The sequence below is a fragment of the Mesoplodon mirus genome, assembly GCF_964341445.2.
Source record: "Mesoplodon mirus genome assembly, chromosome: 4".
Lineage (NCBI taxonomy): Eukaryota > Metazoa > Chordata > Mammalia > Artiodactyla > Ziphiidae > Mesoplodon > Mesoplodon mirus.
Window position 1 is genome coordinate 48,459,041 of NC_138979.1, and position 13,355 is coordinate 48,472,395.

Here is a 13,355-nt window from a genome sequence, read left to right on the forward strand (position 1 = left end):
CCGGCGTTTCAATAAAGCTCGATTCGGTTAGAAGAAGACTGTTCTTCCGGGAAAATGGCGGCTCCCACTCGTTCGCCGGAGTACCCGCCGGCCGCGGATCCGGCGCGAGCAGCGGGGGTTGCTGAGGACGCCGAGTGCCTGCCGCCTCGCCAGCCTCAGCCCCCGCAAAATGTTCTCGCTGCCCCGCGGCTTCGAGCCCCAAGCTCCCGAGGACTTGGGGCAGCGGAGTTTGGCGGAGCTGCGGGAGATGTTGAAGCGCCAGGAGAGACTTTTGCGCAACGTGTAAGCTTGGGTCCCGCCGAGTCACCGCCGGGCTCCTCGGGTTCAAGCTCCCTGCGACGCGTCCCTCCCTGCCTCCACTCCGATCCCGTCCCTGGAAGGTGACCTTGCCTCAGTCAAGTCCATTCCAGGCCCACGGGCGAGTGGCCGGCCTAGTCACAGAGCCGACCGCGTCCAGCCAGGCGCGGGGCGCCTGTGGGGATGGCTTCCTAGCGTTTCAGCTCGTCATCACCTCCTCGTTGGTTTTACTCAGCTCCTTGTGTCTGTTCTCCGAAGGGGGGGATCTGTATCCCAAATCCTTTCTCCACCCCCCCCAGTAGTGCCCCAAACATCTAGTCAATTTCATCTGTAGCTCGCTATTTTTACAGGAACTGTAGGAAATGGGAAGAGTGGGATAAAAGAGTTGTTTTATTAGGCAAAGAAAGTTTGACTCCCATTCAGCTGGTAGACTTAATAGATTTTAGCAGAGGATCGGTATAATGAAAATGATTTTTTTAGGAAGCTGATTTTAGCAGGTCGGTGCAGGACAGTTTGAAGGAATCTAAGAGGCAGAAGAGAGTAGAAGGATATTTTCAGAGAGGTTCCCAATAGGAGGGTTGTAAGAAAGTGAACTAGAAGGGTAGTTGTGGGATTGGGAAAACTTCATCAGGTGTAGGATAATTTGAATATGTAGTCGACAGAGATGGCTGAAGTTTCCAGCCTGTATGGAGCACCATTAATAAAAATAGGAAAGTTGGGGGAGGGGAATAGGTCTGAGATTGATTTACCAGAGATGAGTTGATGGAAGAGTTAATTATATCTGATTAAAAGCTGAAGAAGTGGTCAGGAGGCTCGAGAGAGAGGGAGAAGGCTGGGAAAACATAGGCATCGCAACTGGAGACGGATGTTAAGTTAGAATTGGGGGAATGAATGTAGTGTCATAAAGAATAGGGGGCCTGAGATGTAACCTTCCCTTCCCATTTTATTGTATGGCTGAAGAAAAGGAAATCAGAAAAGGAACTTCTGCCACTTAGCAAAAGGGGCAAATGATCACTTGGGCTTCTTACAACTATTTTGACTTTGTGAGAATGGGATTTTAATCTATAGTGGTGAGTTAACTTTTTGGTCTTAGGACCCCTTTTACTCTTAAGACTTAGCATCCTGAAGAGCTCTTGTGTGTCATATCTACTCATATTTATCATTGTCTTAGGAATTACAAGTGAGAATCTTTAAAACACAAGAATACACAAGCACACACATTCTATTAGCCATCAGAGCAATGATATCACCCATATCATGTGGCCTCTGGCAAACTCCCCTGTACTCATGGTAAGAAAATGAGAGTGAAAATGCCAAATAGTATCTTAGTGTTATTATTAAAATAGTTTTGATCTTGCGGATCCATCCACCTCCCCTCCCGACGAAGGTCTTGGAGATCACACTTTTAAAAACTGATGATTTGGGGGATGTCTTATATTAGTATCATGCTTAAAATACTTTTGCAGAAATTCTAATTAGATGAGACAAATGAGGCATATTCCCTATTCTTCCTGCAGCCCCTTCTTTTTGGGGGGTATTTGGATAATGATTCTATTTCATTCCTGTTTTGGGGCAGTTGGAAATTGGATTTTTGACTTAAAGATTGATTCTTCTCCCTTTGAGAATAATGCTTTTTTGTCTGTATATCTCAAGTTTAAAAACACAGCTGTCCCTAATGTATACCTGTTCTTTTCCTTTTGCCAGAAAATTCATTTGCAAATTGCCCGACAAAGGTAAAAAGATCTTAGACTCCGTCGCCAAACTGAAAGCTGCCATTGCAGAACGTGAAGAAGTTAGAGGAAGAAGTGAACTCTTTCATCCCATTAGTTTAGACTGTAAGGAGAGGCAAAAAGCGATTACAGTTGATGGGGACACAGATAAGGCCCAGAATTCTGACGAGATACTTGATACTTCATCACCAGTTCCTGGCTGTTCCTCTGTAGCTAACATCACATCAACTCAGACAACCTCACAACAACAGGGACTGGCACATCTGACTCTCGGAGGCGATGCTGAGGCCCCTGAGGCTGAACACACAGTGAGTGAACGCCCAGCTTCCAGCATCAGAACTGCCACGCCTTCCTCATCTGCAGCTAGTAAGCCCCTCCCTCAGCATCATGCTTCACGTCAAGCGGAGGATCATTCTAGCAGCTTGGACAACTTGTTTATTGATAGATTACAAAGGATCACCATTGCAGACCCCGTTGAGCACCACTCAGAAGAAAACCAGAGTCCTGAGAACTTGGCCGGCCTTTGGAGTGGGCTGCAGAAGAAGCCTCATTACATGGAAGTGCTAGAAATGCGAGCCAAAAACCCCGTGCCCCTACAGCATAAATTTAAAACCAATGTGTAAGTACCATCAGAAGCAGGCTTGTTACAGGAGCATAATGTCTGTTAAACTCAAAAAACTGGGAGAATGCTTTAAGGTCAGTGGCCTTGGTGGGAGAACTCCTTGTACTTGGGAATGAGGGTATTGTGGAAACGGAAGCTAGCCTGGCTGGAGTAGAGGATTCGTGTTGGAAACTGCTTTAGTATTTTTAGCCAAATAATTGAAAAGATCTTCAGTGGCAGATGGTGTGTTAAATTTCAGGAGACCTCAGCAATGTCTCATATTAAACATGGAGTTAGAGAATTTATTACAGTTTTTTCCAGAACCATTTTCTGGTACGTAGTTCCCCCTTTGACTAGACTGTAAGCTAAGGGGAAAACAATTGCAAGAGCTGATAGCCTTTCTCAGTAAAAAATATTTGTGTGCTCACTATAAGTAAGCCGCAGATGCTGGGGCCGTACAAGAGTAAAGATTCTGCTCCTTATGGAGTTTACGATCTAGATGAGGACTCGAGGCTTACACACTTGGAAGAATGTTAAACTATAATAATTTCAGGAGGAAGGGAGCTGAGAAGGGGTTAAAAAAACTGAAGACAGATTTGGGCAGGAGGGGCAAATGAACCCTGCTTCTAAGGTCCTTGTCCTAGTTTTGTGTCTGAGATCTTCAGAAAAACAAAAGCTCTTTGCAAAGAGTATTATTTATTTATATGCAAATATAACATTCAAATCAGGGAGTAGATTTATAAGAATGTAACATCAGATACAAAGTCTAACCACTACTGCCTTTCTTTGAATAACTGAAAGCCTATATAGGTAAAAATACCTAAAACCAATTTTTTTGTTATAGAGACTTTAAAGTTTAGTTCTATCTTACCATTCATTTTTATAACCTCAAAACTATTTCTTCTGCATAGAAAACCAGAATTATGTTACATTAATTTTTAGTTAGGAATAAAAAGTAATCGTTGATTAAGTAGTTGGTCATCTTGTGCATGGTGAGGTATCTTTCCTCACTTCTAGGGAGGCAGAAGACCAGAAGCATCATCTAATCAGTATATACAACAGAGAATACACTGATCCTGGTTCTGTATTATGGTCATTTACCTGGAAGTGGGAGGAGAGTAAGGGAGTATCAGTGAGGGTTCCCAAGGGAAGTTTAAGAGAGACAGAGGTGCAGTTATCAGAACAGGCCGGGCCTTGGTGAGTCAGGCTGTAGACAAATGGAGGTTGGGAGGTGGGATGAGGGTGTCCTTTGGCTTCTTTTCTACTCTTCCTTTGGCCTCCTACATGCTCTTCTGGCTCTTCTGGATGCTGGAGGCCACCCATCATCTACTTCTAGTCCAAGTCTTCCCAGAACTTCAGATTTGCATAGCTCTGAAACCCAACCATGTGGGGGTGATCTGTGGCACCTTAGGTTTATCAGGTACAAAGTAGAACTCATTTCTTCCCAAACTACCGTCTCCCATATTCCCTAAGTCAGTAGTGCCACTACCTTCTTTCTTTCCCTCCTCTCCATATCTGCTAGCCATGGAGCCTCACAGTATATTTCCTTGACCTTCAACTCTAATCATTCTTATGTTCATCCTTTCTCCTGTCAAAGTGAAGACTCTCATCACTCTCTTGGGCTATAGTTGTGGTCTGTCCTGGCCTAGTCTTAACTCTACCAGTCCATCCTCTCCACTGCTGCCAGAATGCAGTCTGTAAAATGTAAACCTGAACCTGTTACATAGAAGTCTTCACTGTGGACTGGACCCAGCCTACTCCCCCAGCTGTATCTTGCTGCCTTTTCCATTTTCTCCACTTCCTGTGCTTCCTGTGTGCTACAGCCCTGTCACTCCTCACTCCCTGCTGGGATGCCATCAGGGATCCCATCATTTACATGCCGAATTCTTATTATTCTGAGACTCCTCAAATTGCACTCTTTTGAAGCGCTTCTGACAACCACCCTGTCTCCTATTACAACTGGCTGTTGCTGCCTTTTTGTTCCAGTGTACCATGTGTGGGCCTATGTCATAGCACCTGTGATATTATACTGCACTGAAACTGTTTACAAGTTTATTTCCCTCTGCTGGACAATAAGCCCCTTTGCAAATGTTTTTGAATGAAGAAAATGAAAACAGACTTCAGCTCAAGTATAAACTGAAGAGAGAGGGGAAAGGCAAAGAGTCTATCTAAACCTATTGTCTGTTAGAGCAACACGTTGTCAAATTACTTGCCAAAAAGGTGCCAATTTAAATATTTCTGTTTTTGAGATAAATATGTTAAAAAAAAAGTTTTATCTACACATGTAAATAGTGGTAAAGGGCTTACTATTACTTTTGTAGAAGAATTAACTGCCAAGGTTAAAGGCCACATTTGTGTGTATGAATGTTGCAAATGTGTGTCTATGAAAAGGAAGTAGTGTGGTGGTGTAACATTAAGTGTTGCCTCCTTCAGATTACCTTCACATCAATGTGATTCGTTGAGTCGTTGTCAGAGGAGGGGGTCTCCTGTCTCCTCAGAAGAGAGACGGCACAGGGACAGGAAGCATCTCGATGACATCACAGCAGCCCGGCTTCTGCCACTCCACCACATGCCTACACAGCTGCTCTCCATAGAAGAGTCGCTGGCACTTCAGAAACAGCAGAAACAGAGTTATGAGGTATTTAGGATATGACTTGTTTCTTGTCTGCATGTTGGACGCTGCTTGAGTAAGTCAGAATTTACTCCAGGTGGTTCAGGGAGAGTGGGATTTAGTAGAAGGGATTAGGTGCTAGAGACATGGTCAGCTGATGCCATCAGGTCTCAGATGTGTGCCTCTAGCTTGCAGAGTCTCAAGTTTGCTGGAACTGCAGGGAACAGCTGGAGATGATCACAGCTACCTGTGACATCAAGGTGGTATTTGCCAGGAAATGTGGGGAGACTACTGCAAAATTTCACATCTCTGAAAGCCCAGGCTGTAGGTAGCAGTAGTATCGCTTCTTGGTCTTCCACCTTAAAACACCTATGCGAGAGCTTGTCAGTGGTGGAATCTAACTGGAACCCTGCTAAGAGAATCAAGGAAGCTCCTTGTGGCATTGAAATGTAACTCTCAAGCCTGGAAGCCATGATTTAATCGAGGAAAGAAGATTCTTCCAGTTGGAGATCAGTACAGCATTAGTGATTTTTGACATTTCCAAGCTCCTTCAATACAGGGAGAGCAGAAGAGGGATGGGGAGATAGTGGTGTGTTAGGAACAGACAGTTGGGGTCGGATACGCAGGCCTGCAGGCCCTTGTGAAGACTGAAGCATCTTCTACTTTTGGTCACTTAATTTTGGATAGCACTTTCTTCAAAGATCTGTGTGTTCTGCATGGAACTTTAAATATGTATGTTGACAGTTTGGGTATAAAATAATGGGATGGGAGAAAACTAAGTGTGAGGACCACTGGGAGGAAAGAAAGGGGCTGATATACTTAGATAGTAAAAATTAGAGCCTCCAGGAAAATAGCAGCCAAACCTAGTTTTGCTTAGGTAGATTTTAATTGGAAACTATATGTCAGTTACTACAAAATTAGGTTGTTATTCTGCCTTGGCTTTCCATAAAAGCTCCGTTGGCATGGATTGGGGTTTTCATGGCACTCCTTTTTAAAAGCCAGTTTTCTTCCTCTCAGTGCATTCAAGTTATTGCCTACTTGTAACTAAGCATTGAGGAATTATTTTTTAAGTTGTCTATTTGATCCTAAATGCCTGTCCGAAGTTATTTTTAGGTTGAATTAAACCATTCAGTTTGGAATTGGTTTCCTTGGTAGTAGTAGTTCCACTTCAGTCCCCCCTACCTGTGCTATCTGTGGCCTTAGGGGAGGGGCGTAAACAAGTTCCAGTGGTTTGGGGGGGGCAGCCTGAGAAAAGTGAAGAGCCAGAGTAGGAATGAGCATTGCCACCTGCCATCATCAGTGACGGTGTCCTTGCATGTATAGAAGCACGTTGCCAATGTCTAAGATTTACTTAGACATTACTAAGATTTTTACTGCATAGTACTTTTCATGGGAGTTAATTTGGAGAGGGATAATCAGTTTTTAGTATTCCTTGATTTTCATTGTGGCATTGAAATGTAACTCTCAAGCCTGGAAGCCATGACTTAGTCTAGGAAAGAAGATTCTTCCAGTTGGAGATCAGTACAGCATTAGTGATTTTTGACATTTGATAGCTCAGATTGTTCTTCAAGGTTGTATATACACATGCACGTGCCTACATACTTGAAAATGTTTTCATGTTTATAACTGTTGTAGTGCTAAGCTGATTCCTCAGTTTCTCATGTAGAGGTGGATATTTCAGTGCACATGGTTTATCAGTGGAAGTCTGTCATCACCACTATAGCAGGCTAGTAGTAGCTCTCCCCAGCCCTGCCATGTGGTGTCTGTGGTAGGCACAGTCAGAGTGCGGTAGAGAACACTGACTGGGCTGGAATGCTCCTTTATTTCTGGTTGTGTTCCAATGACTTCCCACTGAAAAACTGTAGGGAAAAGGTGTGAGTGTGTAATTTTTGCTTCATTTTTTGTTTTAAAGGAGATGCAAGCCAAGCTCGCAGCACAAAAATTAGCTGAAAGACTGAATACTAAAATGCAGAGCTATGATCCAGAAGGGGAGTCTTTGAGGAAATACCAAGAAGTAAGGGATGAAGGCGATGATCAGTCCTCCGATGATGAATTCTGAAGATGGGCATTTGGATCTTCTCCTAAATCTCTGCCTGTTGAGATCTCATTATCTTACATCAGACTTTGTAACAAGTATCAAGATCAGTGTCAGACATTGTTGAGAGAAAGAATTTTGTCAAGTTACAACAAGGAAGCTATAAAAATAGCCCACTTTCAGAAGTTAACTTTCATGTGCTTGAAAAGTTTAATATTTGAATATTGTGTTTAATCACATTATATTAAACTTTTGCAGTATTTCGTGTGTTGGTCTGATATTTTAGTATATAGTAGAGCACATTTTTTTCTCTAAGCCAAATGAAAGCAGGTGATTAACTGCTTTTTTCTTTATACTTACCTCTACCAAATAGCATTTATTACATATCTTTCAGTGGATTATTTAGTTGTCCCAGGCATCACCTAAAATGAATTACGAGAATATAGTTCTCTCCTTTTTTGAGTAATGAAGGGAGCAATCTAGAGAATTTTGTGCATGTTGCATGGGGCTGTTACAGGATTGGATGTGAAATACGAAGGAAGACACTCATAGAAAATGCTTAAAATGTTTGTTTCCTTCTGTCTTCCCTTAGGAAAAATGTTTTCTTTCTTCTGATTAGGAATAAGGGGTACTTTTAGTTGATGCTGGAGGGTGGATGGTCTTTCTAGGTGACCAGATTTGTCTGGAGTAACATGAGAAACAGGAAAAGTCTAAGATGATTGATGTACGTGAAGGGAGTAGCTGTTCATAGGCCTGGCCTGACTTGACTTCATTGTTCTAACAGACGATAGGTTCAGTTGGATAAGAAAACCAAAAATATTTTTAAAGCTACCATTGGTTTGTTATCAATATATTCCTTTTTTCCCTCCCAAAAGAGGCTTATGTACACTCCAGAAACCTCAATCTCATATATATATGTAATTTTAAAGGACTATGGTTGTCTCCAGAGAAATTAACACATATGTTATCAAAGTTTTCTTTGTCTAATATGTTGGCACCTTTAAACAGTGTTGAAAGAATAAAATATTAATTAGAGCAACTTCAAAATGCTAATAGTGATGTTTTACTGGTGCTTAATTAAATGTAACTTAACTTTAAAGGAGACTTCATTTATGAAATTTGATCGAGAACACATTTAGGCAGATGTACGTGTGATAGGAAGGGCTCAGTTCTATGTCATGTCCTTCCAGGAACAGCTACTGCTTTCCATCTCCCTTTTGCCCTCCTCCCAACAAAAAGCAAATGGAGAAATATGCTGAGCAGACAATTCCATTAATTTAGTTTTTAAAACTAATTGTAAATGATTTCACATCCTAAAGTTATTTGATGCTCCTTCTTTATAGAATGAATACATGTTATTTCTGGAAAGCTGGATCATGGGAGAGCTCACATGCACATACACACAGTCCCCCTGTAGTCCTACCACCGAGAGGGGGCCTCTGTTAACATTTGGGTACGTGTACATATGCATACCTTTCTATGCATAGGTATACATTTCTATTTTCAATAATACAATCATACGCTGGTTAACAGTCTGCTCTATACACTGTAAACATTTTCACATACTAAATATTTTGCATTTTAGATAGCTGCAGAATATTCCATTTTATGGGTGTACCATAACTTTTAGAATCAACTTGTTGATAAGTGAGGAAAACTGAGGTATAGCAGTAGGTTTCCACATCTAGCAAGGGAAGGAATCGGGCCTCAAACTCAAGCTGTCATCCAACCCCAAAGCCAATGCTCTTCACCAATGACTGTTTATCCTGAGAACAACCCCCAGAAGACAAAATGATATTAACAAACTGACTGGAGAGGAACCGGGATGGCGGAGTAGAAGGACATGCTCTCACTCCCTCTTGCAAGAACACCAGAATCACAACTAGCTGCTGGACAATCATCGACAGGAAGACACTGGAACTCACCAAAAGAGAAAGCCCACATCCAAAGACAAAGGAGAAGCCACAATGAGACGGTAGGAGGGGCGCAATCACAGTAAAATCAAATCCCATAACTGCTGGGTGGGTGACTCACAGATGAGAACACTTAAACCACAGAAGTCCACCCATTGGAGTGAAGGTTCTGAGCCCCACGTCAGGCTTCCCAACCTGGGGGTCCGGCAACAGGAGGAGGAATTCCTACAGAATCAGACTTTGAAGGCTAGTGGGAATTGATTGCAGGACTTTGACAGGACTGGGGGAAACAGAGACTCCACTCTTGGAGGGCACACACAAAGTAGTGTGCACACTGAGACCCAGGGGAAGGAGCAGTGACCCCAGGGGAGACTGAACCAGACCTACCTGCTAGTGTTGGAGGGTCTCCTGCAGAGGCGGGGGGGGGCTGTGGCTCACCGTGGGGACAAAGACACTGGCAGCAGAAGTCCTGGGAAGTACTCCATGGTGTGAGCCCTCCCAGAGTCTGCATTAACCCGACCAAAGAGCCCAGGTAGGCTCCAGTGTTGGGTTGCCTCAGGCCAAACAACCAACAGGGAGGGAACCCAGCCCCACCCATCAACAGTCAAGTGGATTAAAGTTTTATTGAGCTCTGCCCACCAGAGCAACATTCAGCTCTACCCACCACCAGTCCCTCCCATCAAGCCTCTTAGATAGCCTCATCCACCAGAGGGCAGAGAGCAGAAGCAAGAAGAACTAAAATCCTGCAGCCTGTGGAACAAAAACCACATTCACAGAAAGACAAGATGAAAAGGCAGAGGGCTATGTATCAGATGAAGGACCAAGATAAAACCCCAGAAAAACAACTAAATGAAGTGGAGATAGGCAACCTTCCAGAAAAAGAATTCAGAATAATATAAGTGAAGGTGATCCAGGACCTCAGAAAAAGAATGGAGGCAAAGATGAAGAAGATGCAAGAAATGTTTAACAAAGACATAGAAGAATTAAAGAACAAACAAACAGAGATGAACAATACAATAACTGAAATGAAAAGTACACTAGAAGGAATCAATAGCAGAATAACAGGCAGAAGAACGGATAAGTTACCTGGAAGACAGAATGGTGTAATTCACTGCCGTGGAACAGAATAAAGAAAAAAGAATGAAAAGAAATGAAGACAGCCTAAGAGACCTCTGGGACAACATTAAATGCAACAACATTCACATTATAGGTGTCCCAGAAGGAGAAGAGAGAAAGGACTAGAGAAAATATTTGAAGAGATTATAGTCGAAAACTTCCCTAACATGGTAAAGGAAATAGCCACCCAAATCCAGGAAACACAGAGAGTCCCAGGCAGGAAAAACCCAAGGAGAAACATGGCGAGACACACAGTTATCAAATTGGCAAAAATTAAAGACAAAGAAAAATTATTGAAAGCAGCAAGGGAAAAACGAAAAATAACATAACAAGGGAACTCCCATAAGGTTAACAGCTGATTTCTCAGCAGAAACTCTACAAGCCAGAAGGGAGTGGTATGATATACTTAAAGTGATGAAAGGGAAGAACCTACAACAAGATTACTGTACCCAGCAAGGATCTCATTCAGATTCAACGGAGAAATCAAAATCTTTACAGACAAGCAAAAGCTAAGAGAATTCAGCACCACCAAACCAGCTCTACAACAAATGCTAAAGGAACTTCTCTAAGTGGGAAACACAAGACAAGAAAAGGATCTACAAAAACAAACCCAAAACAATTAAGAAAATGGTCATAGGAACATACATATTGATAGTTACCTTAAATGTGAATGGATTAAATGCTCAAACCAAAAGACACAGGCTTGCTGAATGGATACAAAAACAAGACCCATCTATATGCTGTCTACAAGAGACCCACTTCAGACCTAGGGACACATACAGACTGAAAGTGAGGGGTTGGAAAAAGATATTCCATGCAAATGGAAATCAAAAGAAAGCTGGAGTAGCTATACTCATATCAGATAAAATAGACTTTAAAATAAAGAATGTTACAAGAGACAAGGAAGGACACTACATAATGAAAAAGGGATCAATCCAAGAAGAAGATATAACAGTTATAAATATATATGCACCCACCATAGGAGCACCTCAATACATAAGGCAAATGCTAACAGCCATAAAAGAGGAACTCAACAGTAACACAATAATATTGGGAGACTTTAACACCTCACTTACACCAATGGACAGATCATCCAAAATGAAAATAAATAAGGAAACAGAAGCTTTAAATGACACAACAGACCAGATAGATTTAATTGATATTTATAGGACATTCCATTCAAAAACAGAAGATTACACTTTCTTCTCAAGTGGGCATGGAACATTCTCCAGAATAGATCACATCTTGGGTCACAAATCAAGCCTCAGTAAATTTTAAGAAAATTGAAATCATATCAAGCATGTTTTCTGACCACAACGCTATGAGTTTAGAAATGAAATACAGGGAAAAAAATGTAAAAAACACAAAAACATGGAGGCTAAACAACACGTTACTAAATAACCAAATCACTGAAGAAATCAAAGAGGAAATCAACAAATACCTAGAGACAAATGACAATGAAAACACGACGATCCAAAACCTATGGGATGCAGCAAAAGCAGTTCTAAGAGGGAAGTTTATAGCTATACAAGCCTAACTCAAAAAACAAGAAAAATCTCAAGTAAACAATCTAACCTTACACCTAAAGGAACTAGAGAAAGAAGAACAAACAAAACCCAAAGTTAGCAGAAGGAAAGAAATCATAAAGATCGGAGCAGAAATAAATGAAATAGAAACAAAGAAAACAATAGCAAAGATCAATAAAACTAAAAGCTGGTTCTTTGAGAAGATAAACAAAATTGATAAACCATTAGCCAGACTGATCAAGAAAAAGAGGGAGAGGACTCAAATCAATAAAATTAGAAATGAAAAAGGAGAAGTTACAACAGACACCATGGAAATACAAAGCATCCTAGGAGACTACTGCAAGCAACTCCATGCCAATGCCAATAAAATGGACAACCTGGAAGAAATGGACAAATTCTTAGAAAGATATAACCTTCCAAGGCTGAACCAGGAAGAAACAGAAAATATGAACAGACCAATCACAAGTAATGAAATTGAAACTGTGATTAAAAATCTTCCAACAAACAAAAGTCCAGGACCAGATGGCTTCACAGGTGAATTCTATCAAACATTGAGAGAAGAGCTAACACCCATCCTTCTCAAACTCTTCCAAAAAATTGCAGAGGAAAGAACACTCCCAAACTCATTCTATGAGGCCAACATCACCCTGATACCAAAACCAGACAAAGATACTACAAAAAAAGAAAATTACGGACCAATATCACTGATGAATATAGATGAAAAAATCCTCAACAAAATACTAGCAAACAGAATCCAACAACACATTAAAAGGATCATACACCATAATCGAGTGGGATTTATCTCAGGGATGCAAGGATTCTTCAATATACGCAAATCAATCAATGCGATACACCACATTAACAAATTGAAGAATAAAAACCATATGATCATCTCAATAGATTCAGAAAATGCTTTTGACAAAATTCAACACACATTTATGATAAAAACTCTCCAAAAGTAGGCATAGAGGGAACCTACCTCAACATAATAAAGGCCATATACGACAAACCCACAGCAAACATCATTCTCAATGGTGAAAAACTGAAAGCATTTCCTCTAAGATCAGGAATGAGACAAGGATGTCCACTCTCACCACTAATATTCAACATAGTTGTGGAAGTCCTAGCCATGGCTATCAGAGAAGAAAAAGAAATAAAAGGAATACAAACTGGAAAAGAAGAAGTAAAACTGTCACTGTCTGCAGATGACATGATACTATACATACAGAATCCTAAAAATCGCACCAGAAAACTACTAGAGCTAATCAATGAATCTGGTAAAGTTGCAGGATACAAAATTAATGCATAGAAATCTCTTGCATTCCTATACACTAATGATGAAAAATCTGAAAGAGAAATTACGGAAATACTCCCATTTGCCATTGCAACAAAAAGAATAAAATACCTAGGAATAAACCTACCTAGGGAGACAAAAGACCTGTATGCAGAAAACTATAAGACACTGATGAAAGAAATTAAAGATGATACCAACAGATGGAGAGATATACCATGTTCTTGGATTAGAA

General features: G+C 41.2%; 1 protein-coding gene across 1 annotated transcript; it reads left to right on the forward strand.

The window, feature by feature from the left end:
- The first annotated feature begins 54 nt into the window (after positions 1-54).
- On the forward strand, positions 55-12,779 carry POLR2M (RNA polymerase II subunit M). Its single transcript, XM_082618380.1, has 4 exons — positions 55-282; positions 2,002-2,646; positions 5,062-5,266; positions 7,152-12,779. Exons 1-4 carry the CDS (start codon positions 170-172, stop codon positions 7,296-7,298), a joined length of 1,110 nt encoding a protein of 369 aa, XP_082474506.1. The 5' UTR covers positions 55-169; the 3' UTR covers positions 7,299-12,779.
- The last annotated feature ends 576 nt before the right edge of the window (positions 12,780-13,355 follow it).

Excerpts from the sequence above, each read along its gene's own strand:
- POLR2M (XM_082618380.1), top strand. The coding sequence starts at position 170 with ATGTTCTCGCTGCCCCGCGGCTTCGAGCCCCAAGCTCCCGAGGACTTG. Across the intron at positions 283-2,001 it reads GAGAGACTTTTGCGCAACGT|AAAATTCATTTGCAAATTGC; the intron begins GTAAGCTTGGGT and ends TCCTTTTGCCAG. Across the intron at positions 2,647-5,061 it reads CATAAATTTAAAACCAATGT|ATTACCTTCACATCAATGTG; the intron begins GTAAGTACCATC and ends TGCCTCCTTCAG.